At 50.6% G+C, this 23,433-nt stretch overlaps 2 protein-coding genes across 2 annotated transcripts; one reads left to right on the forward strand and one right to left on the reverse strand.

Annotated features, from left to right (window-relative positions):
- Positions 1-37: 37 nt before the first annotated feature.
- Positions 38-13,757, reverse strand: Afmid (arylformamidase). Its single transcript, XM_034506773.2, has 11 exons — positions 13,627-13,757; positions 11,965-12,055; positions 6,399-6,503; positions 6,271-6,319; positions 4,191-4,276; positions 4,005-4,077; positions 3,781-3,878; positions 3,447-3,525; positions 3,221-3,362; positions 2,676-2,780; positions 38-1,567 (listed from the first exon to the last, which is right to left on the reverse strand). Exons 1-11 carry the CDS (start codon positions 13,684-13,686, stop codon positions 1,535-1,537), a joined length of 921 nt encoding a protein of 306 aa, XP_034362664.1. The 5' UTR covers positions 13,687-13,757; the 3' UTR covers positions 38-1,534.
- A 1,267-nt stretch (positions 13,758-15,024) lies between these two features.
- On the forward strand, positions 15,025-23,126 carry Tk1 (thymidine kinase 1). Its single transcript, XM_034506335.2, has 5 exons — positions 15,025-15,723; positions 18,329-18,422; positions 21,586-21,675; positions 22,249-22,368; positions 22,454-23,126. The coding sequence occupies exons 1-5, from the start codon at positions 15,608-15,610 to the stop codon at positions 22,643-22,645; spliced, it is 612 nt and encodes a 203-aa protein (XP_034362226.1). The 5' UTR covers positions 15,025-15,607; the 3' UTR covers positions 22,646-23,126.
- The last annotated feature ends 307 nt before the right edge of the window (positions 23,127-23,433 follow it).

Genomic DNA, 23,433 nt, shown 5'->3' on the forward strand with positions numbered 1-23,433 from the left:
CTGCCCTGGAGCACAAAGGCTACCATGAACAAGGCCATGCGTGTTCCACCAGTTTATTTGTAGTCACCTAAATTTGAAGGTTTATATGAAAATTGTATTTGTATTTTTGAATCACTTTGTGCAGTGCCTCCAGAGACCAGAGAGGTCTGGGCCTCCTGGAACTGTAGATACAGGCAGCTGTGACCTGCTAAGTGTGGGCGTAGGGAATGGAACTCAAGTCTGCAAGAGCAAAATGTGCTCTGAAGCTATCTCTCCAGCCCTGATATTTGAATCTTTCTTGACTGCTGTCATGGAGCTATATCTCCTCTAGACTGAAACCTTCGCTCCTGTAGGGAGTCAGAAGTCTCTGCAACTCTCAGCTCAGAACCATACAGGAGCTGCAAGGCCTAGCTCCAGGCTTCTGAAATCAGCACACAAACGCTGAAAGGCCTGATCTGACCACGTGCAGTAGCTGCAGGAATGAAGGTCTGTCAGTTGCCACCCATGCTGTGAGGGTTTTTCAGGGACACAGCTGTCTTGAGTCAACCATGTGCCCCTGTCAGTAATAAATTCCCTGGGCACTAGACTTGATGGGACCATTCCTTTGGTCTGTTGCTGGTGCCCTTTCTGGGGTGAGCAGATGCCTTGTTCATATCCCCTCAGGAAGTCATGTGATACAATTGATGCCTGCATAAGGACAGACAGACCCAGAAGTAGATGGGGGAAAACTGGTTGCACGGTCCCCAGTGGGTGATAAGATGCAGCTGAGGCTTAGCTTGTCTGCCCGGAAAGGGAACTGGCTCACACAAAGGAGTAATTATAAAAAGAACACGCAGATGCTCTGTGTGAACCCTCCACATTGCACGAGCCTCCAATTTCACAGGAAAGGGGATGGCATGGAAACGTGGACTTTCCACTTAGAATTGTCAGGACGTTAAGATGTCATAGATGCCGTCAGCTGTCAGCGTCACACAAACCTAGACACACATCCAGGTAGAGAAACTATCACTGAGGAGCTGCTCCATCAGAGTAGCCTGTCGCCATGTCTGTGGGACTCTGTCTTAATTACTAATTCATGTAAAAGGGTCCAGACTACCATGGGTGGTGTCATCCCTAAGCAGGTGGGTCTGGACTGCAGAAGAAAGTTGGCTGACCATGAGGCAGAACTCCAGCACTAAGCTCCAGCCTCAGCCCCAGCCAGTCCACACCGATAGATACTGCTAACTGCCATAGAAAGACAGCCAGAAGTTGGTTGCCACGCCCCATAAGCAGGCGAGGTGGTGGTGGTGGTAGTGGTAGTGGTGGTGGTGGTGGTGGTGTGTGTGTGTGTGTGTGTAGGCAGATTTGGCCAGGTGGTGGCTATGTGCATCTCCCAGTGACAATTGGCAGGCTTTCCCTGGAGCTCCATCTGGATGGGTTGAAGAATGGCAGGAGAGGAGATGGTGTTCACAGCAGGGAGACCATACAGGTGGACAGGCAAGCCAGTGTGAGATGGAATAGTCTCCTCTTTTCTGGAGGCTCTCTGAGGTACATACAGGCTGGGGACCGGGTGTCTTCACGACTTCTGGAAGATTGTTTTCAAAATGATCTGCAGGGGAAGAGAAGACAGGAAAGCCCAGGAGTGGATGGCTACCCCTGAGGAAAGAAGCGGTTGTAGGTGGCAGCACATACATTTGATCCCAACACTTGGGAGGCAGAGGCAGGTGGATCTCTGAGTTCCAGGCCAGCCAGGTCACATAGTGAGACCCTGTTTCAGAATAAATAGACAAACAGGTAACTAAAAGTCTAAGCTAATCCTGTAGTCCACAGAATGCTAAGGCAGAAGGGTTATAAGTTCAAACCCTAAATGGGCTGGCTCAGAGGGCAGAGGTACTTGCCACCAAGTCTGACTACCTGAGTTTGAGCCCAGAACTGTTGAAGAGAATAACCAACTCCTGCAAGTGAGCCTCTGACCTCCACATACCCACACAGAGTAGACAGGCAAGCGTAACAAAAGGTTTTTAAAAGTCTGTCTGGGCTACTTAGGAAGATCCTGCCTCCCAGCTGAGAAGACCGAGAGGGAGCTCAGTTGGGGGGATACCTGACACACAAGTATGAGGACATAAATTCAGATCCCCAGAACCCATAGAGGCTGGGTGCAGGGGCGCACATTGGACTCCAGTGCTGGGGTGAAGGGCAGAGATAGGTGGACCCTTGGAACTCACTGGTCAGCCTGCCAAAATCAATGAGCTCCAGGTTCGGTGAGATGCCTTGTCTCAAAAAAATAAGAAGAGTGGGGTGGAGAGATGGCTCAGTGGTTAAGAGCACTGACTGTTCTTCCAGAGGTCCCAAGTTCAATTCCCAGCACCCACATGGTGGCTCACAACCATCTGTAATGGGATCTGATGCCCTCTTCCGGTGTCTGATTGACAATGTATTCATACATAAAATAAATAAATAAATAAATCTTTAAAAGAAAATAAGGAGTGTCTGAAGAAGATGCCTCACATCAACCTCTGACCTCCACATATCCATGCAAACACACACACACACACACACACACACACACACACACACACACACACACACTTGTGGAGCTGGCTTTGGCTTTTGCATCTAGACACAGGTCAATGTCGCCCCCTGCTCTTGCTGCCCTGGCCACCGCCATGTGTTAGGGCGCGGGGTCCACAGTGTCCATGGGGGGGGGTGAGCCCCACCTGAGTGAGCGTGTCATCCTCCCTGGTCAGATTCTCTATGATGTCAAAGTGATCCATACCACGCAGCTGCTGAAAAGAGGCCTTCCATCCTACGCGGCGGAGCGTCTGAATAGAAAATGGAGGCGGGGCATAAGAGTGCGGCTGGGGAGGGAGCTCTCAGTGTCCAGTGCATGGTGGGTTTATTTGAATGGCTTTGTGGAATGAGAGAATGACCGTCCTGGGGTCTGGCTAGATAGAGTACATCTATTTATTACAGTCCTGGGAATTGCACCAGAACCTTGTTTATGCTTACCAAGCCATTACCATCGAGTCACACCCTAACCTTTCTCTCTTTAAATTTTAGAACAGGCTCTTATTAAGTTCTTTAGGCTAGCCTTGGCTCTCTTTACAGTACACCCTGACCACATGATCCTCTTGCCTCAGCCTCTGGAGTAACTGGGAGTACGTGTGTGCACCACCAGGGCCGGCTCATGTGGGAAGAATAACGGGGGAAGGTGAGAGCACGTGATGCTGAACCTGGGGCCATAGCTGGCTGTTAGCGGTACCTCACAGAACTCCTTGGACTGCCGGTGGAACTCTGGGGAGTCATGCTGACCCACAAGCACCAGCACAGGGCAGGCTGGAACCACAGGCCGTGCTGGAGCCACCTCCAAGTGTCGCTGTGGGCTGTTTCTCTGAGCATCTTCCCTGGGATGGGACAGTGGAGGGGTCAGGACAGAGGGGAGACGCCTCGGGTGGGTGCTGGAGCGAGAGGAAGGGCAGACAACTCACAGGGTCATGCGCAGAGGGTCATTCTGGGAGGTAGATATGATGGGTTCCAGGTCGTAAATCCCACTCACCAGGAGAAAGCCTGTGAAGGTGAGGAGCTCAGGCCAGGGGCCAGGCCTAGTAAGATGGACCTGCCCACCCTCCAGGCCAAAGAGCAAGACCAGGATTGTGGGCAGAGGGCAAAGAAAGGACTCCACTTAAGTTATCAGCCTCTCAAACCTCCACAGCTCCAGAGAGGATACGAGCTTGGGCAGCTCCTCCCACACCCACAGAAACCTTACAGGTTGGATGCCAGCCTGGGCTACCTGACATCGTGTTTTGACAAATAATAAGAAACCTTGGAGGTTGGGCGTGACACCATGCTTGGTCCAGTTAGCCAGGAGTACCATGGCAGCCAGGTGCGCTCCTGCAGAGTGTCCACAGAGGTAGATTCCCCTGGGTGAGACAGAGACCCGGATTACAGCTACTTCCTTCCCTAAGGCATCAGAAGTCCCAGTCTGTGTCGGGCTCCACAGACCCAGCCCTCCCTTGGTCCACTGAGAGCATCTGTGAGACACCTACTTATTGCTTGGATAGCGCTTCTGCAGAAACACGACACTGCGGGTCACCTGGTCCACCATCTGGTCCAGTGTGCCTGAACACAGCAAAATGCTGGGTCAGGATCCACAGATGGCAGGGGTAGGTGGCAGGGAAGCTCTATCCACACAAAGCTCTGGCCCCCAACTCTTCAGGGGCCACCCTTATTACCTTTGGGTGCAATGTCATAAGCCACTATCACCACCGTGATCCCCTGTGCCGTCAGTGGGTTTACCATGAAGGCCGAGTCATCTTTACTGTGGAAAGAGAAAGGTGGGCCGGGAGCTGGAGGCTGGCCCGAGGGTTAAGAGCACTGGCTACTCTTCCAGAGCACGAAGGTTCAACCCTCAGCTGCCATGGGGAAGCTCACGAACATCTGGAACTCCAGTTGTTCTTCTAGCTATGCAGGCACCAGGCAGGCTCTCATGGTGCACATACATATATGATGATGATGGTGGTGATGATGATGGTAGCTTATAATACATAGTTGCGAAGGAGAGGCAGAAGAATCAGGAGTTCAAGGTCATCCTCAGCTACTTAGTGAGTTTGAGGCTAGCCTCAGCTACAAGACCCAGTCTCAAAAAACCCAAACAACATAAAATGAAAGATAAAGAGGTGACAACTGGAGACAACTTGAGCATGACGTTCCCTCCCGAAGGTCCTGGACACAGACGCCTCGGGGCAGATATCCCATGCGCACAGGACACTGCTGAGGGAAAGGAACAGGCTGTCCCCACTATGGACTTTAATCTCTAAGCTGACTCCCTTCCTCTGAAAACAGAGACAATTAAATTCCCTCTCCTAGCAAGTTGTGAGAGCTGACGATGAAAAGTGGAGAGAGTTAAGTGGAATAAATACAGCAGCTGAATACAACAAAAAACTACAAAGATGAGTGAGCTGGGGGGAGGGATGGAACCCACGACAGGCATCTCAGGACGATCCTCAGAACAGGGGCGTCCTCAAGACCCCAAACACACTTCTTCTCAACGCAGGGACACCAACTGTATCTATTTAGTGTGTACACAGCATGTGTGTGTAAATACGGTCTTCCCCTTTCATGTATCCCAGCCTGGCCTCAAACTCCCTATATAGCCGAGGATAACCCTGATCCCGACCTCCAGCTCCTGAGTGCTGGAATCACGGGTACGTGTCATCACGCTGAGTTTTATTCAGTGCCAGTGACGCAACCAAGGGTTTGCTGCAGACCACAGGCCTTACTGATTCACTATACCCCACCTTCTTGCTGTGTGTCTTCTGAGACAAGGCTGGCCTCAAACTTGCAGTAATCCTCCTGCCTCAGCTTCCCTGCTCTTATTTCCAAAGCACCAAACACTCCATGTCCTCTTAGTCCCAAACAAGGCTTGCATGGCAAGAACCTTTACCCACTGAGCCATTTTGTAAATTATAAATTGGTAACCTTGAGATCTAAAGAGGGACAAGGACATCTAAATCTAAACAGTGCCCTTTAAAAAGATTTATTTCTGCTGGGCGGTGGTGGCGCACGCCTTTAATCCCAGCACTTGGGAGGCAGAGGCAGGCGGATTTCTCTGAGTTCGAGGCCAGCCTGGTCTACAGAGTGAGTTCCAGGTCAGCCAAGGCTATACAGAGAAACCCTGTTTCAAAAAACCAAAAAAAAAAAAAAAAAAAAAAAAAAAAAAAAAAAGAGAGAGATTTATTTCTTTAAAAAGAGGTGGTGGCACACACCTTTAATGCCAGCACTTGGGAGGCATAGACAGGCAGATCTGAGTTTGAGGCCGGACTGGTCTACAGGGCGAGCTCAAGAGCAGGCAAGACAGAGAAACCCTGTCTCAACCCTCCCCCCAAATTATTACATATTTTTAATGTATATGTCTGTGCACATGAGTGACATTTCTGTAGAAGCCAGAAGAGTCGGTCCCTGAAGCTCTGCGGTGCTGGGAGCCAAACTCATGTCCTCTGGAAGAGCAGCAAGTGCTCTTAACCCGAGCCATGTGTCCAACCCTAAGATGGTTTATGAGACTGAGTTCTGAGACGCAAGCATCAGCGACCATGTGAGGATGAAAGCAGAAGCTGAGGGACACCCAGCCAGAGCACACCGCCCCCTTAGCAGCTCTAGCCAGGCCCCGCAGCACCTCGATTCTGACTTCCTGTCACACGGATGTGAGAGGTCGCGCTTCTCTTCTCATTTGCTGGAAATGTGTCACGGCAGCTCCGGACCGCCGACCTGGGGAAAGGTGACTCATGCTCACTAGTCACCTACATCCCCACTCACCTTCCGCTCTGCCAGTATCCTCCATGCAAGAACAGGAAGAGAGGGAAAGCTGTAACACACGGCAGGGGGCGCTGGTGAGCCGGACACCCGGCTGCCTCCAGGGGACCACTGGCCCCCGTCCATCTCACCCTTGGAATCCTCCTTGGGAAAGTAGATATCCATTTTCTCCCCTACACCGTCTCCATAAGGGACATCCAGATGGTTCTTCTTGGTGGCCCGGGCCTTCTGGGTGGCTGCAGAGACAGATGAGTCGCTGTCAGTTAGGTCCAGGTACAGAAAGTTCTTTCTGGGCAGTTTGCAGCACCCTCCTCAGTGGTAAGGGGTCAGCTGAGGCAGCTTCTGCCAGGAGCCCCGCCCCCACCCTGACATCTGCAGATAAGTGACTCGTGGCCCCAGAGGGCACTGCGGCCGCCGCTACTTCACTGCATTCTGATCACATTTACCACACACCTATCTAAGTATTAGGAAAACCGGCGTATTTTTTTAATTACATTTTTATTCATTCAGTGTGCTTGTGTGTATGTGTTAAGGTGTGAACATGTCGCGGCATGCTGGTGCAGGCCAGGGGACAACTTACAGGAATTTATTCTTTCCTTTCACCATGAGTACTAGGGATCTAACTGAGGTCACCAGAGGAAATCTTGTGTGTGTGGTGGTGAGGGTGTGGTTGCCACCAAGTCTGAACACAGGTCCTCACATTTGACCAGAGCAGTCATCAACTGAGCCGGGGCCTCAGCCTTTGCCTTATTTTTCATTTATTTAAAACAACGTTGGGCCGGGCGGTGGTGGCGCACGCCTTTAATCCCAGCACTTGGGAGGCAGAGGCAGGCAGATTTCTGAGTTCGAGGCCAGCCTGGTCTACAGAGTGAGTTCCAGGACAGCCCGGGCTATACAGAGAAACCCTGTCTCGAAAAACCAAAAAAAATAAAAAATAAATTAAAAAAAAAAAACAAATAAATAAATAAATTAAAAAAAAAACAAATAAATAAATAAAATAAAACAATGTTGGGTGTGTTTTTGAGACCGGATTTCTCTGTGTAGCCTTGGCCTTGAACTCTGGGATCTGCCTGCCTCTGTCTCCCAGAGGGCTGAGATCAAAGGTGTGCACCACCACACCTGGCTCTAGTTTTATTTTTTGAGGCAGGGACTCAAACTCAGGTCACCAGGCTCCCATGCAAGTACTGTTACCTACTGGGCCATCTTTGTCATCCTGAAATGGATAATCTTGACACCATTCTATAAGAGACAGGAACATTTGAATTGAAAACGGTACCTTCTAAAAAAAAAAATCAACTCCAGATACATTAAACGTAAACCGGACTTTGAGAAAGCACCTTAGGAGCCAGCAATATGGATTAACAGGTAAAGAGGCTTGCTGCCAAGCCTGAAGACCTGACTGAGTTCTATCTCCCACACCTACATGGTGCAAGGAGACAAACAGTTCTCAAAAGTTGTCCTGACTGCCACACACCCGCTGCAGCAGGCACACTCGGGCACACACTCATAAAAGGACAGCGTCAACAAAGACCACACATAACCAGCACCCCAGGAATAACATTCAGAAAAGAAGAGATCGGTCTGTAACCTGCCAGCACCCGGGAAGCTGAGGCAGGAGGGTCTTAAGGCGGCCTGTGCTACACACCAAGACTGTCCCAAGACAAACAAAAAAGTATTTCCTCATGTAAAAAGCAAGCATGGGTTACACAGGTCCTATACAATGGTCACAGTCATCCTGTCCACCAGCTGTGTCCCCTGCTCTGCCCTCGGCTCCTCTCTCTGAGACTCCATATCCTATCTTGAGTCAGGGTTCCCCTCCCACCAGCACCGAGACTCCCTAGTGGGTTCTGCCTTCTCTTGTCCCTGGATGGTAGTGACACCCCTCTCTATTCTCCCTGCTCCTCCCTGGACCCCTGTAGCTGACAGACATCAGCATCTGTCATAATGAACACCCCTTATGGCCACTCCATGGCTGAGATCCAACCATGGCCATGTATGGGTTACCTTAGGGTGTCACAGCCACCATGCTGACAACAGCCTTGTCCATATTGTGCTGACCTGGGAAACCATACCTTCAGGAAGTGTGGCTTCTGGGCCAGTGGGTGGCCATGCTTGTCTTTAGGAAGGCACTGGTGGTATCTTTCAGGGGAGCTTCCAAAAGGGAGAAGTGTGTGTGCCTCAGGGTCTCATCAGCACAGGGGTCAATCAAGAGCTAGTGATTTTGCTAAGAGTCCTGACAGCTTGCCTGGCTGAATCAGACTTACTTGGCGCTAAAACCACATTTTGTTCTCCATTGACAAGCAACAGAAACAACACCTCTGTAGGTGGTACAGCTCATAGAAACCTCAGACACTCAAAGCACCACTGACCTGAGAAGAACAAGGACCAGCCTCTGGCTGGGATTCGGCTCACAGAGTGTGAATACCCCCCAACCTCCAGGCTCAGAACCCCTAGGTAGAAACACAGGTGGGCTTTCACAAGACACCCCAGAATAAACTTCATAACAAAGACAGAATTGGACTTTAATTATTCACAACCCAAAGCACCAAAACTCTTTTTTTTTTGTTTTTGTTTTTTTTTTTGTTGTTGTTTTTGTTTTTGTTTTTTTTTTGAGACAGGGTTTCTCTGTATAGCCCTGGCTGTCCTGGAACTCACTCTATAGACCAGGCTGGCCTCGAACTCAGAGATCCGCTTTCCTCTGCCTCCCAAGTGCTGGGATTAAAGGCGTGTGCCACCACTGCCCAAAACTCTTATAGCCAAAACCCCAGGTTCTAGAAGTCATGGCCCGGAGCCAACAGGAGTGCTGTGTCAGCAGTCTAATAATGGAAGCAGAGCAGAAGCCATGCAGATGAACCCAAGCATGAGAGGGCACTGGTCAGTGAGAAGCAGAAACCAGAGCTCAGTATAGGTCATAGACGCGGACTCAAGCATGCTGCCTCTTTCTGGAACCTTCAGTTTGTTTGAGACAGGATCTCATGCAACCTCAGATGGCTCAGAGCCCTAGCTAGCCAAGGTGACCTTGAACTTCTGATCCTCCTACCTGGACATTTCAACATCTGGGATCATCGGATACCACACTGTTTTGTTTTCCACTTTGAGACACATTTATCCAGATTGACCTAGAACTGCTACGTAGCCCAGGCTGGCCTTGAACCTCCTGCTTCAGCCTCTTGAAATGATAAGATTCTATTTTTGTGGGGTTATTTTATTTATGTAGGTATACGTGCATCTCTGTGTGTGCACATGTACAGGTCTCTGTGGAAGTCAGAGGAGGGCTGCGGATCCCCTGGAGCTGGAGTTACAGGCAGTTGTGGGCCACCTAACATGGGAGCCGGGAACCGAACTCAGATCCTGTTCGAGAGTAGTGCATGCTCTTGACCACTGAACTATCTTCTTAGCCTTCAGATTCTGGGCTGTTTTCATTGTTACTCCATTTAGCAAACATGCTTTTTATTTTAATTAATTAATTTTATGTGTATGAGGGTTTTTTTGCCTGAATGTATATGTCTGTGTATCATGTATATGTCTGGTGCCTGAGGAGACCAGAAAGTCATGTCAGATCCTCTGGAGCTGGAGTTACAGACAACTGTGGGCTGCCACGTGGGTGCTGGGAATCGAACACAGGTCCTCTGGAAGAGCAGTCAGAACTTAACCATTCCCTCAGACGTCGCCCCAGCTCCCGCAAACAGGTTTTAATGTTAGCGTCAGCCATGAGCTGTACCAGTCTCTATATTTTGTTTGCTTTGAGGGCCGGGGAAGGGACCTAGCCCTTGTTGCGGACTCTGGAACAAATAATCAAAACGCCAACGTAGCTGGGTAGTCAGTCACCTGTAGTGACAGGAGGGTGGAGGCAGGAGGATCAGAAGTGCATGGTCATCCTCCACAAGCTGAAGAGGCCGGGATAAGGCTAAGGTAGAGAAAGAGGCCTGGGGTTCAGTCTCAGAGTTCACTCAAATCCAAGGACCACAAGTGGAGCAGGGAAGAGACTGAGAACTGGAGGAGCCATGAGTCCTAAGATCTGTCTGTGAGTGCTGAGATCAGGGGGTGCACCAGCGGGACAGCCCCGCTAGCACTTCCTGAGAGCTGACCACAGAGGGTTCTGAGCAAGCAGTGGCCTAGTCTCAGCTCTGGGCTTTGACTGGTGAGTTCCTCTCCCTGCTGGGCTGGCTTTTTCTCTCTCCAGACAAGACAGGCAAACACGCCCACTCCAAGCCTGCACATCTCCACATGTTTACTGCAAAGGCAAGGACACTTCGGAGCCCAGAGACAGCTCCAGCCCACACTAAGGGGCCAAGGAACAAGACAGAACGTGTGGGTTGACACTCCCGAAGCCTGATCCTCTCCCTGGATGTCTCTATTGAGGAAACTCCCAATAGGAAGTTTTGGTCAGTCTGCTGAGACCAGGCACTTGGCCAGTGTTCAGACTCCTGTTCTGAGCAGACAGACAGCTGTCTCCACAGCCTACTTCCTCTTCAAAGCAGCTCCCCACCCAGCATGGATACCTCACCAAGGGTCGCAAGTCACCACAGCACCTCAGCACTCTGGGGCAGAGGAAAGACCTCGTATGTATACAGTCCCAAGCTCTGATTTAAAGAAAACAAAGGTTTGATATCCCCCCTCTAGTCATGGTCTCATGTATCCCAGTCTGGCTTGGATTCCTACGTAATTGAGGATAACTTTGAACTTCTGCTCTGCCTCACTGGTGCTAGCATTACAGCCAGGCACTACCATGCCAGGTCTATGCCACAGAGAGTTTAACTCAGGGCTGTGCATGCTGGGAAAAATCCCACCACCACACTCCTCCTCCAGCGTCTTAGTTGCTCCCTATACATAACGATATGATCTGGGTACAGTGATTGACACCTGTAATCCCAGCACTCAGGAGCCTGAGGTAGGAAGTCAGTGAGTTCAAGGCCAGCCTGGGTTACATAGTAAATGTGAGGCCAGCCTAGGCTACTCAGAAAGACCCTGTCTCAATAAAATAAAATAAAATAAAATAAAATAAAATAAAATACAGCTGGGTGAACCGGGCAGTGACAGTGTACATCTTTAGTCCCAGAATTTGGGAAGCAGAGACAGGAGAATCTCTGAGTTCAAGGCCAGCCAGGTCTACAGAGTGAGTTCCCTGACAACCAGGGCTTCACAGAGATCAAAAAACTTAAAAAAAAAAAAAAAAAAAGAAAACAGTAACAGTACCCTGCTTCCTTTGCTTTTTTCAGTTCACATTTCTGTGCCAACCCTTGCATGCTCCTTCCGTGCAGTGGCTATAAACCTGCTCAGCGCTGCGACACTTTAATACAGTTCCTCATGCTGTGGTGACCCCCAGATGACTCCCAGCCATAAAATCATTTTCATTGCTACGTCACAACTGGAATTGTACTACTGTTATGAATTGTAATATAAATATCTGATATTTCCAATGGTCTCAGGCAGCCCCTGTAAAAGGGTTCAATCCCCATAGAGGTCTCCGTCTACATGCTGAGGACCGTGTCTTTAGAGCATAGAGGCCTTTAGCCAACCAGGGGAGCCTGGGTGTCTCACTAGAGCTTGGCCTCGTGCAAGCCTTTTCTGCCTCCAGCTACACCCTCACCTCCTGCCCCAGCAGAGGCCCACCCACGTGTCTGATCCACTCAGGGATGCAGCCCCCACCCCTACCCCGATAAACTGTCACAGTATCCAAAGAGAGTCCCACAGTACCCTGGCTTCCTATCTGCACGAAGTTCCCAACAACTTCCTCTGGTTTCATGCGGATGACCCATCTGCTGGGTGAGTATTGCTTCTCCAGCTCCTGTGGGCAAGACAGAAGCCTGTGAGACTCTCCCTTTCAGGGGGTGTGTCGACCCCACCCATCCAGCAAGGCTGATTGCTCTCCCTCTCTGCCCTGAGAAGACTCTCTAGTGCATGCAGCTTTCTACAAGCCCTTTCAACTTTTCTCCACTCCCCCGATGGCTGCCCCATTAGATATTTCAGCAGAACATCTAAGGTGCCCTCAAAAAGGTGCCAAAGAGTTTCCCTAGCCGCAACCATGCCTTTAACCAGCTAACGGCCTTCATGAGATATGACGTCTGTAAATGACATTGGGGGGACCACATTTCTACAGAAACTGAGACTACAGGATGTGAAACAGCTGTGTGCCCATTAGTGATCAAATGCCATGGGCTGTTTTCCTAGGAGGACAGTATTCTGACCATGGCACATACAGGGTCACAGGGACAGAGGTAAGGAAGAAGTTAAAGGTCAGTTTACAAATGTTGTTCGGCCAGATGGCTGATACAGGAGGCTATGCAGCTGAGGCGGTGAAACAGCTGTAATCCCAGCTCTCTGTGGAGGTGGAGGCAGGCCAGCCTAAAGCTGAGCAAGTTTCTGGGTAGCCAGAGCTACAGAGTGAGACTCTGCTTATAAATAAATGAAAAGTGGGGATATAGCTGAGCAGAGCGCTTGCCCAGCACGTGTAAGGTCCTGGGTTTGACCTCCAGCGTCACGTGGGGAAAATGTAAGATGCCCATACTTAACACACAAAACAAGGAGGAGACAAGTTCCTAAGCCAATGCATAGGAATCTTGAAGACAGTGCGTCTTCACACAAAGACCTGGGGGAGAGCACCATCAACCTGTCTCTTACTGTCTCTAGCCTCGCTCTGCTCATTGGTATAATGGGGGTGCTAACCACCTACCGGGTTAGAAGGAGGTGTGTAAGAGAAACAACGTAAGCCACTCAAACACAGCTGCCTTTTCCCCTTGAATGTATGTCTTAGGTGCTATAGGTCACCTCCCTGCCTCTGCCTGGAATTAAAGGTGTGGGCCACCACCGAACACAGTGTTCCTAACTTTCAACAGATTCTAAGCAATGTCTGTCTGTGACCAAAACAAAGAACCCTCTTTAACACAAGCTAAACAGTCAGGAAATCATAACGGAATGGTAATTACAGTAAGCGCCAAAATGTGTTGTGCTTTGTGTATGCCGTTGGTAACTCTTCCAGCAACCAATGGCAGGCAGAGTAACCAAACACAAATTCCTGAGTGAAAAGATGCTCGGTGTGAGCCATAGGATTTTTAGCATGGAAATTCTGAAGGTGCCCGCCTGGTTTAGCGACTCACAGCAGGGACCCCCAGCCTTGGCATCTTTCAGACTGTGGTTACAGAAACATACACCCACATTGCACAACCTCAGAATAAAGTCCAAACCCTCAACCCAGACTTTAGTTTTCGCTGTCTTTAAAACCAGGCTAACAGGTTTTAACCTGCCCTGAAACGAGGAAAATGAAGAAATCTGGCGTTCAAGGCTTGGAAATCTGGCTTGTGGGCATCGTAAAACTCCTAAAATTCCAGTCCGGACTCTGGGCGTCTACACCGCACCTACCTCTGAAGACAAGGTCCTCCAGGGAGCCTGGCCAGCAGAAGAGGGCGAAGGAAGTGCCATGGCCAGATCCGGAGGGGGATGTCGAGCTCCAGGCTTTTCACCGGACTGAAAAGGGGGCGGATCTTGCCCTCGCCACGCCCAAATGGGGGCGTCTGCAACTTTTTGAGATTTGGCGCGCAAATGGTCCAGACGTTCAGTGCAATATCTCCCCCCACGGACTCCGTGCTAAGGTTTGCACAGCCGCCATGAGTTACATCAATCTGCCCACCGTGCTGCCCATCTCCCCCAGCAAGACCCGGGGGCAGATCCAGGTGCGGGGTCTGGGCTGGAGTCGGGTGGTGGCTGGTGCGGGGTGTGCAACGGGGGAACTCCTTAAGATGACTTCTCTTCTAGGTGATTTTCGGGCCCATGTTCTCAGGGAAAAGGTAATGAATGAATGGGCCTTCGGGGCGGTGGGCCTCCCTCTCTCGGCAGACCCTGGCTCTCCTCTCCCGCCTCCCTCATCTTCCCAGAAGCCTCTGACTAGGCCGCAAACGCCGCCTCTGTGTGTACCTTCCCGCCCAAAATCCGGTTTCCTGGATAGCTGCCCCCTTCCCGCCCAAGCCTCTTCTCTCGGGGAACCCTATCTTTGCTGAGGGGGATCACGGGGGTACAATTGAAAACCCCCAGCCCACATCCCCAGGAGCCCCCGGACTCCCTCATGTGTCTCCTGGGAATTAGGCAGCTTTTCCGAGACAATTTCCTCATTCATTCCCAATGCGAGCTCTCCTAAAGCCTTGGAGCCCAATTAACTCTGACCTCTGGGAGTCCCACCCGGAATAACACACACACACACACACAAGTCGGGGTTTCTTTGCTTTATTTTGGGGTTATTTTTTGGTTTTTAACTCAGAGTCTTTTTATGTGGCCCAAGCACCTCTGCCTCTGTTGGGGTGGATCACCACATCAGGCACCCCACTATTCTTGAATGGCCTGGTGTTGCCTCCGTGTTGTCTCCTGCTCCCAGGGTGAGGGCCAAGCTCGAGATCTGGGGCCCAGAAGCAAGCTCTTCTTTGGTGTTTCTATCAAAGACTTTGAAGTTCATTCATTTGAAACTGAAGTTTGTTCAGAACAGCATGGGGTTAAGCCTTGGTGAACGGGTGCAGTTCCCGCTGCCCGACGCTAGGTGGTGGTGACAGCCCGCGTTTTGCTCCGGCCTCATTTGCCCTGCTGAGCTTTTTGCATTTGCAGCACCGAGCTGATGAGAAGAGTCCGGCGCTTCCAGATCGCCCAGTACAAGTGCCTGGTCATCAAGTATGCCAAAGACACCCGTTATAGCAACAGCTTCTCCACACACGACCGGTCAGTCCTGCCCCCTTGATCCTGCCCTTCGGAAACCCCTAAGGCACGGGGCACACTGCTGCATGCATCAGGGCTGGGGTCTCTGTCCTGTAGAAAACAGATGGGCTGCCCCTGGCCTCTAATGAATAGGAGTAAGTGTTCAAAACGTAGAATAACCTGTCCCCAAGTGTCCACTGTACCCACTGAGGCTGAGAGAACCTAGGTTCCACTTGGGTAGCGGTTGCAGCCATCTTGACCCTAGAGATTTTTTTTCCCCCTCTTTAGTTGGCTTTCTACCATCAAGTCCTCATTATGAATCGTACATCTACCGGCCGTGGCACTGGACACTTCCCTCTGAGCCGAAGGGTGGGAGTTCAAGAAAGTAATTTGGCAGCAAGTTTGGGGGTTCGTGTTCCGAGCCCGTGGCACTCTTTTCTGAGTATCTCGGGCTCAACCCAGAGTCGAAGTTTGACCGTGAGGCTGGAGCTGCCCCTCAGGGTTGCTGGGGGCTGGGCCAAGGTTGAGTAACCTGGAGCTACCCCTCAGGGTTGCTGGAGACTGGGCCAAGGGTGAACTGCCTGGTGTAGAGCCGGTTTCTGACGTGGAACAGGAAGTGGAGCGGAGAACCACCGGGACTTGGAGTTGGGTTGGGAATTCAAGCATGCTTCCTGCCAGACTGTGTGCTGAGATCTTGACTGCTCTGTCTTTGGTAACCATGGTGTCCGGCACTCAGGATGGGATGAGCATCCAGGAGGACCGAAAGCAGAGGCGACAACAGTTCAGTATAGTGCCTGGAGTGTCGGCCACAGCCGGCTTGTTGTCTGTCCTCCCTCTGGTCTGCTCTACTTGGGGAGGGAAGAGAGAATTTAATATGCGTGAGTGTTGTATTGTTGTGTTGTGCTTTTTGGTTGGTTTCTTAGGGAGATGTATGTTTGCATACAATGTATGTTTGTGACCATACACACGAGTTCAGAGGACAGCCTGAGGTTGTAAGTTCTGGGTTCCAAGCTCATTGGTCATACTTTTTTGTTTAGTTTTGGTTTTCTGAGACAGACTCTCTCTACAGACCCCTGGTTGACCTTGAACTCCCAGAGATCCGCCTCTGCCCATCAAATACTGGGTAGAAGGCGTGCCCCACCACGCCTGGCTCAGTGAGCTCTCAAAGCAAGCGCTTTACACACTCAGACACCTCAATCCTGTTTCTGATTTGTTTTAATTTTTTCTTTTTTAAATCTTACCGAATGCTACTTGCTTGCCTGGTGCCCTGGGAGGCCAGAAGAGAGTATCAGAGTCCCTGAAACAGGAATTATAGATAATTGTAAGCTACCATGTGGTTCCTGGGGATGGAACCTAGGGCCTTTGCAAGAATAATAAATGGTCCTAACTAAACCGGCTTATTGAGGTAGGTCTCATGGAACATAGGTGGGTTGTAACTTGTGACCCTCCCTCTTCCTCCTCCTGGAATTACAGCAATCCCACACCCAGCCCACAACCCCTTCAGAGCTCTATAAATACAAGGATTACAGACATGTTTGTCCACGCCCAGATTCCCAGATTTTAAGATTGTGAGGTAGTAAGTAGGCCAGGAGGTGCTTTCGTTTGTAGGAATGCCGCTGCACGCTGCTTTTCTGTGTTTTGAGAAAAGGCTTTTTCTTTCTTTTTTTTTTTGGTTTTTCGAGACAGGGTTTCTGTGTAGTCCTGGCTGTCCTGGAATTCACTCTGTAGACCAGACTGGTCTCGAACTCAGAAATCCGCCTGCCTCTGCCTCCCAAGTGCTGGGATTAAAGGCGTGCGCCACCATTGTGAGAAATGGCTTTTTCTGAGTTTGAGAAGGCGCTGGGTACAGCCCAGCGTTCCACTCCTTAGAGAGCAAGAGAGGTTCCCGGCATCCTTTAATGGTGTTCTGGAGCATAGCCAAACTGGCCTTCAGAGGCCTGGGTGGGTTTTTCCTTGCCGGGAAGCAGTCCACAGAAAGGCCTGTAAGCAGAGGCTTCACAGCCTGGCTCTGCTGGCAGACAGCCACATGATACCGAGAGTCCTCCAATCTGGAGGGCAGTGAATGGAAGGGGTTCCAGAGGGTCACTCTGGTGTCTGGCTTCCAAGGTCACCTACCATTCTGGACACTGAGAACAGGACACTCCTCATCTTGGGCTGCTTGTGTCACAGGCCTGTGACAGCTTTCCTTTCCTGGGTACTGCGCTCTTGCTTCTGTGGACTGGAGAGGTGGCTCGGTGGCTAAGAGCACTTGTTCTTGTCAAGGACCCAGGTTCATTTCCCAGCACACTTGATGGTTCACAGCCATAGTGACTCCAGTCCCAGAGGATGTAACACCCTCTTCTGACCTCTGGGGGCAGCAGATGTGCACATGATATATATACAGACCTACATGCAGGAAACTGCTAATACAGATAACTTAATTTTTCACATTTTCCCAGGTGTGACTACACCTTTAATTCTAGCACTTGGTGGGCAGAGGCAGAGAGAATATGGGGCCAGCCTGGTCTACAGAGAGACCCTGTCTCAAATGAGTTATTTTTGCTTTGTCTTTTGCACTGGGGGTAGAACCTTGAGCATAAACCATTAGGTGCTCTGTCGCTGGGCTACAAATTATATTTTACGATGGCAGTGACATATGTTGGTTTATTTATTTATTTTGAATTTATATATATATATATATATATATTTTTTTTTTTTTTTTTTTTTTTTTTTTGCTGCTCAGGGTATTGTGTGCCCTGAGGACTGTCCCTCATAAGAACCCTGGGTTGGAGCTATGGCTCAGTAGTCAGGGCTTATGTAATATATGTACCTGATTGTCTGGAGGTAAGTTTTTGGAGTGTTTTGTTTCTGGGTGTGTGTGTGTTTGTTTTTGAAGCATTTCATAGCCCAGGCTGACCGGGAGCTCACTTGCTTTGGGCTCCCGAGTGCTTCAGCGTATGCACATCCCATACTCACTTTCAAACCTCGTGGCTCGGCCTGCTCACTGTGGGCCTCCGGTTTGAACCTCGTGGCTCGGCTTGCTTAGTGGCCTGCTCTGTCTCCTGTTCTTAGGCCTTGGGCCTTTCCTTCTCACTCTTGGTTAATCGCCTCAGTACCTAGACCAGGCACCTGATAACCCATTAGTTGCCACAAGTCCTGTTGAATAAGAACTTTGGAGTCTTTGTTGAGCTTAGTAGCAGGCATGTGTTCGTTTTCAGTTAAGGGAGGTAACCTGTTTTAACTGGTTTTCTGAACAAGGCTCTGTGTTCCCCATCCCTCCACCACAGAAACGGATGGAACACCTCAGGCTGCTCTGCCGCACCACAGTAGCACCCTTGTCCCAGCATCTGGGGCCTACGGGTTCTCGGCCTCTGGCCTTGCTCATCCTCTGGCCTTCTCTTCCCAGGAACACCATGGACGCACTGCCGGCCTGCATGCTCCGTGATGTGACCCAGGAGGCCTTGAATGTGTCTGTCATTGGCATCGACGAGGGGCAGTTTGTAAGTTAGCTTGCCGCACAAACGCCACCCACACCCCTGGCCTTTCATGTCCTGCTGGCTCAGAAGTTCCTTTCATCTTTTGGGAGAGATGGGTCATTAACTGTTTGTACTGGTGTGTGGATCCCCTTAACCATGTGTGTATTGTCATGTAGAGTTGCTTCTGCCAAGGTAGCTGTGGGGAGAGCTCCAGTTTGGCCTCAGTGGTGGCTGGGCCTTCAGTCCTTTGACCACAGCTTTGCTTTGTTTTTGAGGTTTGTTTCTGGGGTTTTAATCTTTTTAGGGAGGTTTTTGGTTTTTTTTTTTTTGTTTTTCTTTTTTCTTTTCAAAACAGTCTTTCTCTGTGTAGCCCTGGCTGTCCTGGAAGTCTTGACCTCAGAGACATCCGCCTGCCTCTGTCTCTCAGGTGCTGGAGTTAAAGGTGTGTGCCACCGCCACCGGGGTTAATCTATTTATTTTTTCCGGAAAATTTTTGCTTTGCTCCTTTATGGCCAGCTGCATTTGTTTGCTTTCAGGGCGTCCTCTGACGGGGTGGGGGCTGTGTCTTTTGTGGTCTTAGTTTCCCTCCCATGCTGTGGAAGTGGTGGCCATTGCTGGCAGTAGAAGCCCTTCCATGGGAGCCTGAGCTGGGCTGGCAGAGCGCCTGCCTAGTGACAGTGAGACGGCTCAGTGGGTAAGAGTCCTTTAGGGTCCCTGAAGCCACAGCTGAGGATAGAGCACTTCCCGTGTGTTCATTCACCAGTACCAGGGCCCATGGGCTTCTGGGCAGGAGTAGAAGCTTGCATCTTCAGTCGTTTCTGTTTGACCCAGTCATGACAGGCTCAATCTAGGACACAATAGAAACACACTGGAAAAAGGGGCTTGACACATCAGAGTCTTTGAACCAGAAACTACTGGGAATGCCCTGCACATTCAACATAGTGGGTTCTAAAACCTGCCTCAGGGCACTAGTCCTGGAACCATGGTACTCAGAGGAGAGGGCTCCCTTGTGTCTTTTGGCAGAGGGTTGGAGCCTGGAGGGAGGGCAGTGCCTGTTGCTTCTGGCACAAACTGCACCTGTTTTGTGGATGCTCAGGTGAGATGGGAGGGGTCTTTATTCATGCTGGCCGGGGTACCTTGCCTGGTGTTGGCCTAAGAGATTATATTCAGCCAGTGCCAGGACTCTGATGAGTGCCAGCCCAGCCTGGACGCTTCTAATTATACACGTGTGTTTTTATAGAGCGGGCCATGTCACATGCTGTGACTATTGTGGGAATGGCTGGGTCCAGGGACCAATCACATCCATTCCAAGTTTCTGCCCTTTGGCTGTGTCATTCTAGGACTGGAGACAAATCTGGAGCTTCCAGCTTACCTCTGTTGATAGACTGGGAGGGACTGAGGAGAAAGAAAAAGGCTAGAACATGAAGGTGTGGGGCGGGGATATGTTCGAGAAAAGGTCTGAGGAACCAGGCATGGTGACAGACCTGTAAAATTAGCTCTCTGAAGGCTGAGGCAGGAGATTACTGTGAGTCCCTGGCCAGCCTGGGCTACGCAGTAATAACCAATCAAAAGCAAAAGACAGAAGGGATGGGGAGAGAATCCTGTCAATGAGGCCTTGGCTCTGCAAGCATGAGTGCCTCAGTTTGGGTCCCTAGCACCTGTGTAAAATGCTAGGTATGGCCTCGTGTCATTAATCCCAGTACTAGGAAGGCAGAGGCAGGCAGTCCCAGGAGCTCCCTGTCTAGCTGAATGGCTGTGCTCCAGATTCAGTGAGAGACCCATCTCAGAAACAAAGTGGAAAAGCCAGGCTCATAACATATCCCTTTAATCTTAGAACCCTGGGTCTCAGTCCTATGGAGACACTGCTGCTGAAGGGTGGCCGGCTTGAGTGGCAGCAGAGGGCAGCTGTCCCTGCCAACCTGCCATGGCTTGTGCATCTCATCACCCAGAGCCATTCTCTCTCACTCAGGATTTGTCGGTAGAGGGAAAATGCCAGTATAAACCTCATGGTGCTTATTCTCTGGATTTTCACTTAGGCTCTTCTTCCATCCGTCTGTGGGGGCTGAAGTGGGTGTGTGCATACGTGCGTGTTTTTATGGGTGCCTGCAGAGGCCAAAAGAGGACATTATATCCCTTGCAGCTGGATTTACAGGTGTTTGTGAGCTATCTGATGTGGGTGCTGGGAATTGAATTCTGGTTATCTACAAGAACAAGTCATGCTTTTAACTACTGAACCATCTCTCCAGCCCTGTATGTTTTGAGACAGGATCTTGTAGCTTTGAACTTCATAATCCTCCTACCTTCAAAGTACTGGTATTATGGTGTTGGACACTGTCTAGTTTTGATTTGATGCTGGGGTGGAGCCCAAGGCTTCACACACTGTGTGAGCTCTCCTACCAGCTGAGCTACCTGGTCTGCCCCTCAAGTTCCTTTTTTAAAATGTATGAGTGCTCACTATGTATATGTATGTGTATCAAATATGTGCATTTCCCATAGAAGCCAGAAGAGGGCACAGGGGCCCCGGAACTGGAATTAACACATGGTTGTGACCATGTGGTGCTGGCAACTGGGTCCTTTGTAAGAGCAGCAAGCACTCCCCCCCACCCCCCAAGCCCATTTTAAACATGAGCTGTGTTTAGCTTCTAAGGCTGCCCTAACAGCACTAGATAAGGACTTTAAGCACGGAGCTTTGTACACTGACAGTCCTGGAACGAAGAGTCCCATGGTGTAGGCAGGGCCACTTCCTTCCAAAAACTGTAAGGGAAAGTTGTAGCCTGGTGGTTCTCACCCTTCCTAACACTGAGACCTTCACTGCAGCTCCTCGTGTGGGGACCCCCAACCATAACATTATCTTTGTTGCTACCTCATAACTATGATTTTGCTGCTGTTATGAATCATAATACAAATGTCTGATCCGTGGCCCCTGTGAAAGGGCTGTTCAACCCCAGGGGATTGTGACCCATGAGTTGAGAACTGCTGTCCCAGCCTCTCTGTTATGTAGAGGCCTCTGTTGGGTGCTGGATGGAGTCTGATGGCACGCCCTGGGTAGCAGTGGGGATGCAGATGGGATAGTCCACAGGACTGGCGTGTGCTCTGGTCTCCGGCTTACCTGCATGCTCAGATCCCTCATGGTCTTTATGAGGTCCTTGCTGGGGCAGTTCACTTCATCCTCTCTGAACTTTCCCAGTTCCCCGACATTGTGGATTTCTGTGAAATGATGGCCAATGCAGGCAAGACAGTGATTGTGGCGGCGCTGGATGGAACCTTCCAGAGGAAGGTAAAGATGTCTGACCCCGGCTTGCAGCGGGTCCTGAGAGGGGAGACAGCATACAAGGTCTCCCCAGGAGTGTGTTCAGAATAGAAGCTGTTGGCTGGTGGGTGCTCTGAACTAGCCATGGGGTAGAGGGCAGGAGGGTGTGGTTCTCTAGAACAGCAGGCTCAGTGAAGTATGATGTAGCCTGAATCATGGGGTTTAAAAGAGAAGCGTTGGGGATGGGGAGAGCTCAGGCCGTAACATGCTTGCCTTGCAAAGCACACAGGCTTGTGTTAGATCCTTTGAACTCTTTTTAAAAAATGACATCACTGGGAGACAAAGACAGGCAGAACTTAGCTCACTGGCAAGCTGACCTACACTGCAAGCTCCAAGCCAGTGAGAAACCCTGTTTCCAAAAGAACCAAGGTGGACAGTGCCAGAGGAACAGCAGTCAAGGTTGCTCTCTGGCCTACACACACACACACACACACACACACACACATACACACACACACACACACACACACACACACACGCAGGCAGAGGAGGGAAGTTCCTGGCTTACGTCACTGGACGTGCCTGCTGTCCTCTGTACAGGCTTTCGGCAGCATCTTGAACCTGGTACCCCTGGCGGAGAGTGTGGTGAAGCTCACCGCTGTGTGCATGGAGTGCTTCCGAGAAGCTGCCTACACCAAGAGGCTGGGACTGGAGAAAGAGGTATCTCCACATGCTTCTGCCCAAGGAGTGGGATGGGCTTAGGGTCTGGCTTCTGAGTCCCGCCCTCACATGCCCCTCCCACCAGGTGGAGGTGATTGGCGGAGCAGACAAGTACCACTCCGTGTGCCGCCTATGCTACTTTAAGAAGTCTTCGGCACAGACTGCTGGGCTGGACAACAAAGAGAACTGTCCGGTGCTGGGGCAGTCTGGAGAGGCCTCGGCTGTCAGGAAGCTCTTTGTCCCTCAGCAAGTCCTACAGTACAACTCTGCCAACTGAGGGGACCTGAGGCCCGCCAGCTCCTACCCCAGGTTGGACTCTCAGAGAGCAGGGGGAGGGGCAGGGCCTGCCATTCCTAATGGACACTGTGCCCTGGAGAGGTTCATCATCTGCTTGCTGAAGCCTTTTTTAGTTCTCTTCTTGGTTGCTGAGATGCCTCAGCGCAGGCTGGAGCCCAGACCCTGCCTGGTGGCTAGGGTCCCACATCCAGTCAAAGGTGAGGACAGAGCTGCCCGGCATTGTGACACTGGTGGTGCTAGCTTCTTCCTTGTTGGTGGCTTTCACTGCTGGGTTTCAGTCTCAGAGCCCCACCCCTTACTTACCAAGGCTCCAGCCCTTGCACAACCCCCCCCATTTGTGCCTAAACATGACCTAGGCTGCCACTGTGTTCCCCAGAACTAGCCTTTGACGTGAGCCAAGAGTGTTTCTTGTGCTCCGTTGTGCAGAGTGAACAATATTAAAGTTTACCACTTAATGAGAATGTGTTTCTCCTTAGCCTGGGTTTCCCTAACTTGCAACTGGCGCCCAAATGACTTGAGGGTTGAAATTTCTTCTGTAGTACCATCCACCACAGTCTAAGAGGAACAGTCACCCACATTTTTATCTGGTTGGTTTCAGGACAAAAATGGCAAAGGAACCTGCTAGGAGAGTCAGGAGATGGTGTTTCCAGCTGGCACTGGGAGGTCAGGTTTTGTGAGACAGACACTTGATAACTTGAGTTGAGAAAACAGCTCAGATAGGCCTTGGAAAGTGGGCGGGGCAGCACTTGAGGACCAGAGACCTGGGTC

This window comes from Arvicanthis niloticus, chromosome 6 (genome assembly GCF_011762505.2).
Source record: "Arvicanthis niloticus isolate mArvNil1 chromosome 6, mArvNil1.pat.X, whole genome shotgun sequence".
NCBI lineage: Eukaryota > Metazoa > Chordata > Mammalia > Rodentia > Muridae > Arvicanthis > Arvicanthis niloticus.